This window comes from Neolamprologus multifasciatus, chromosome 10, assembly GCF_963576455.1.
Source record: "Neolamprologus multifasciatus chromosome 10, fNeoMul1.2, whole genome shotgun sequence".
Taxonomy (NCBI): Eukaryota; Metazoa; Chordata; class Actinopteri; order Cichliformes; family Cichlidae; genus Neolamprologus; species Neolamprologus multifasciatus.
Genome location: NC_140448.1, coordinates 22,267,689 through 22,270,763, shown reverse-complemented (window position 1 = coordinate 22,270,763; position 3,075 = coordinate 22,267,689). Strand labels below are relative to the sequence as shown.

Here is a 3,075-nt window from a genome sequence, read left to right as displayed (position 1 = left end):
GCTGTATTTTATGTACAATTTTTTTCAGGGTGGTTTTTCCAGTATATGTACTCCAGATATGTATTTTATAGTGTTTAAATTAAGAATTGCTTTAAAATCTGCATAGGTTGGCCGTGAGCCTTGCCGGCCTCAGGACCGTGGCCACCCAGTGCACATGCTCCGCCCAGGTGTCACTGTGTATGATCAGGTCATCCAAGGAGGCAGGATATGCAGCGTGTGGAAGCCATGGTGCGTTTCAAAATAGTGATTTATAAGATTTGTACGTTGGGCAGGGGGAGAACACATCTGCAAAACGCTCTTGCAATGCAGCAACATTTGCTCTCTCGGCCTGTGTGAGTTGGAGGGAGGTGGGAATGGTGGAATTTGGCACGTCTAGCCCCAGCCCATCTCTTTCATTCACCAGGCTCACCAGAGAAGTGGTTTCAGGGATAACTGGACCACTCGAGATCTCTGTCCAGAAGAGCGCAGTCCTAAGAACAGCAAAGATACAGTGCAGGACCCTCAACTTCCCAGGCCTTGGGTAGAGAACCTGAGCTTAAAGGGTAAGGACTGCCTACAGGGATGAGTCGGGAATTTATATATAAAAATAGATAAAGTATTGAACACATCACCGGTTTTCTAAGTAGATGTATATTTCAAAAGGTGCTTTTGACATGGAATTCTCACTAGATTCTCACCAGATGTCAGTAATAATCCATCTAATCCACGCATTAGAAAGCAATCCTGCCACTCAGTGTAAATCATTATCAGCTGGTTCAGTCCAACTGATGGGCTATGAAAATTACCAATGTTTCACACACAAGAAGCATCTAATGATGGGTTAAACCAGTGAGTTCCCTCGAGACTTTGGCACCCTCATGGTAGCAAAACATACTGATGGTGTTGTTTATTGGTTAATTTCTCAGCTACTGAAGGTTCCAGTGAGCACTGTTGGGGCCATAATCCTGTTAGTGAAAAGAACACCAGTTCACCAAACACAACCAAGGAAACTCTCAGTTGGTTTCAGAGAAGGAATTAAAGCTGGTGGAAGCTGGCCAGTCACCTGAATCCACAGAACAGTCAGGATTTAGAATAGAATAGAGTAGCCCTTTATTGTCATTTTATATGTACAACAAAATTATGGGTGGTCCACGCCCACTGTGCAGGAGTGGAAAAAAGTATAAATGGTTTGTGTGGAAGAATGGACCAAAATCCATTTGGGGGAATGCACGAGACAAGTTTCTCCATACAGGATCTTGAAGACATTATCACCAACAAAGGCTTTTGAAAATAAATTTCAGGAAGTGAGTTCAGTACTTTTTTATTACACATACCTTAATTTCTAGACATCTATGTTTTTATTTCTTTGCATGTGTAGATTGGATGAGTTGTTACTGGAACCTAGTGATAATTTCATGTCAATAGAAGCTTTAGAAATATATCTACTTTGAAAACTGGTGACGTGTCCAACACTTATTTTACCATATATATATATATATATATATATATATATATATATATATATATATATATATATATATATATATATATTTATTTATTTATTTATTATAGTTTGGTTCACTAAGTGGAAAATATTTATTTTCTCTTCAAATACATTTTAATAAAAGAATTTAATAATCTGCTTTACTGCACAAAAAAATGTATAGGGTTAATTTTTTTTATTCAGGAAATTGCGAAACAGAACAACTTACAGTACGTTGGAAGCCACTCCTCATTTCTTCATATTTTGCTTCCTATTCTTTATACTGCTGCGGTAACACAACAATTTCCATTGTCAGATCAATACGGTTAGCTACCCTACAAGGAGCAAAATATTCTTGTAGAATTTTTAAGTGGTCTTCAGCCTTTCTGTAGATTTTGGCTGCTTTTTCCACTTTTCATATCTTATTGAATCTAAGCTAAAATAATAATATACAGAAAATTTCTTCAGCTTTAGTCTGTCCCTTTGGTCAAAATTATCAACACAACACCACAAGAAGAATGTGTTTTCTGAGACTGGGACGTCGTTATTGCAAATCACATTCTGAATTTAATACAAAACCCTCCATGTTATGGAAAAAATGAAGAAGCAAACACTTAAATATTTGAAACTGAAATGAAATGAACAAAGTGACTAAGCAAAACAAACAAAATACCAATACAAAATAGTAAAAAATAATAATTAAATTAATAGTAACAATTGTCTGGACAGATTTGGTCAACAGTCAAGATACAGTTACAAGAATTACAAGATGAGTTCAAAACTACGCCTGAGTTTACAGATGGCTACTACATGAGTACTTTAGTCATGGAATAATGTAGTACTGACTACCGATGCCAACATTTTGATCCCATCACTGGATGGGATTTATTTATTCATATGAAATGGTAACACAGCTTAAAATTATATGAGAGTGTGTGTGTGTGTAGTTCTATTATTCAGCTCGCTTAAGACAAACTATATAAACAGTATATAAGCTTGTTCTAATATATTTTGATAATATATGTTTATTGCTATTGAAGATATTAAAGCTTAAAGATGTAATATAATTAGATAAAGGTAAACTAAGGTAAGGACAAATGTGAAAGCTGTAGGTAAAAATTTCAGGGCATGCTTGTTCTTTTCAAAGCACTCTTTAAGTTTCATTAGATGGATAAAAGCTCAAAAGAGCAGAGAGTAATTTACAATGTCCGTTATGCTATTGTGTTCATTGAGCGTTTTCCCCGTTGCATGATAAAGTAGCGAGGTCTGTGTGGTCTGCTGTACCATCTCTTCCTGAAGCAAGATGGAGGTTTTGATCAAACAACGGTTCGTCCACAGGCTGGCAGAGCTCTAAGAAACGCTGAGGAAAGAAAGGATAAATTGTAGATTGTAATTGTTTTGAGGATTTAAAAAAAGCCATCTTTAAATAGATTTTTGATTAACATTTTTGGAAGATATGAGGCGCAATTAAATACAATCTTGAAACTTTACAACCAATGAAAGAATTGCATTCAGTTTTCCTGTAAAAGAACAATTCAGTATTACAAAATTATAATTTGACATTTCATGAAGATGTAATAAAAACACAAAACAGGTGAAATACGTTTCGTGTG

The 3,075-nt window shown here is 35.7% G+C and overlaps 1 protein-coding gene across 1 annotated transcript in view; it reads right to left on the bottom strand.

The window, feature by feature from the left end:
- Positions 1–1,641: 1,641 nt before the first annotated feature.
- The window catches only part of LOC146510225 (sodium- and chloride-dependent GABA transporter 2-like), a 15,061-nt gene continuing 13,627 nt past the window's right edge, over positions 1,642–3,075 (bottom strand). Inside the window, exon 14 of the mRNA XM_085174274.1 lies at positions 1,642–2,822. Within this exon, the coding sequence (XP_085030400.1) occupies positions 2,688–2,822 (135 nt within the window). The 3' untranslated portion in view covers positions 1,642–2,687. The remainder of the gene's footprint in view (positions 2,823–3,075) is intronic.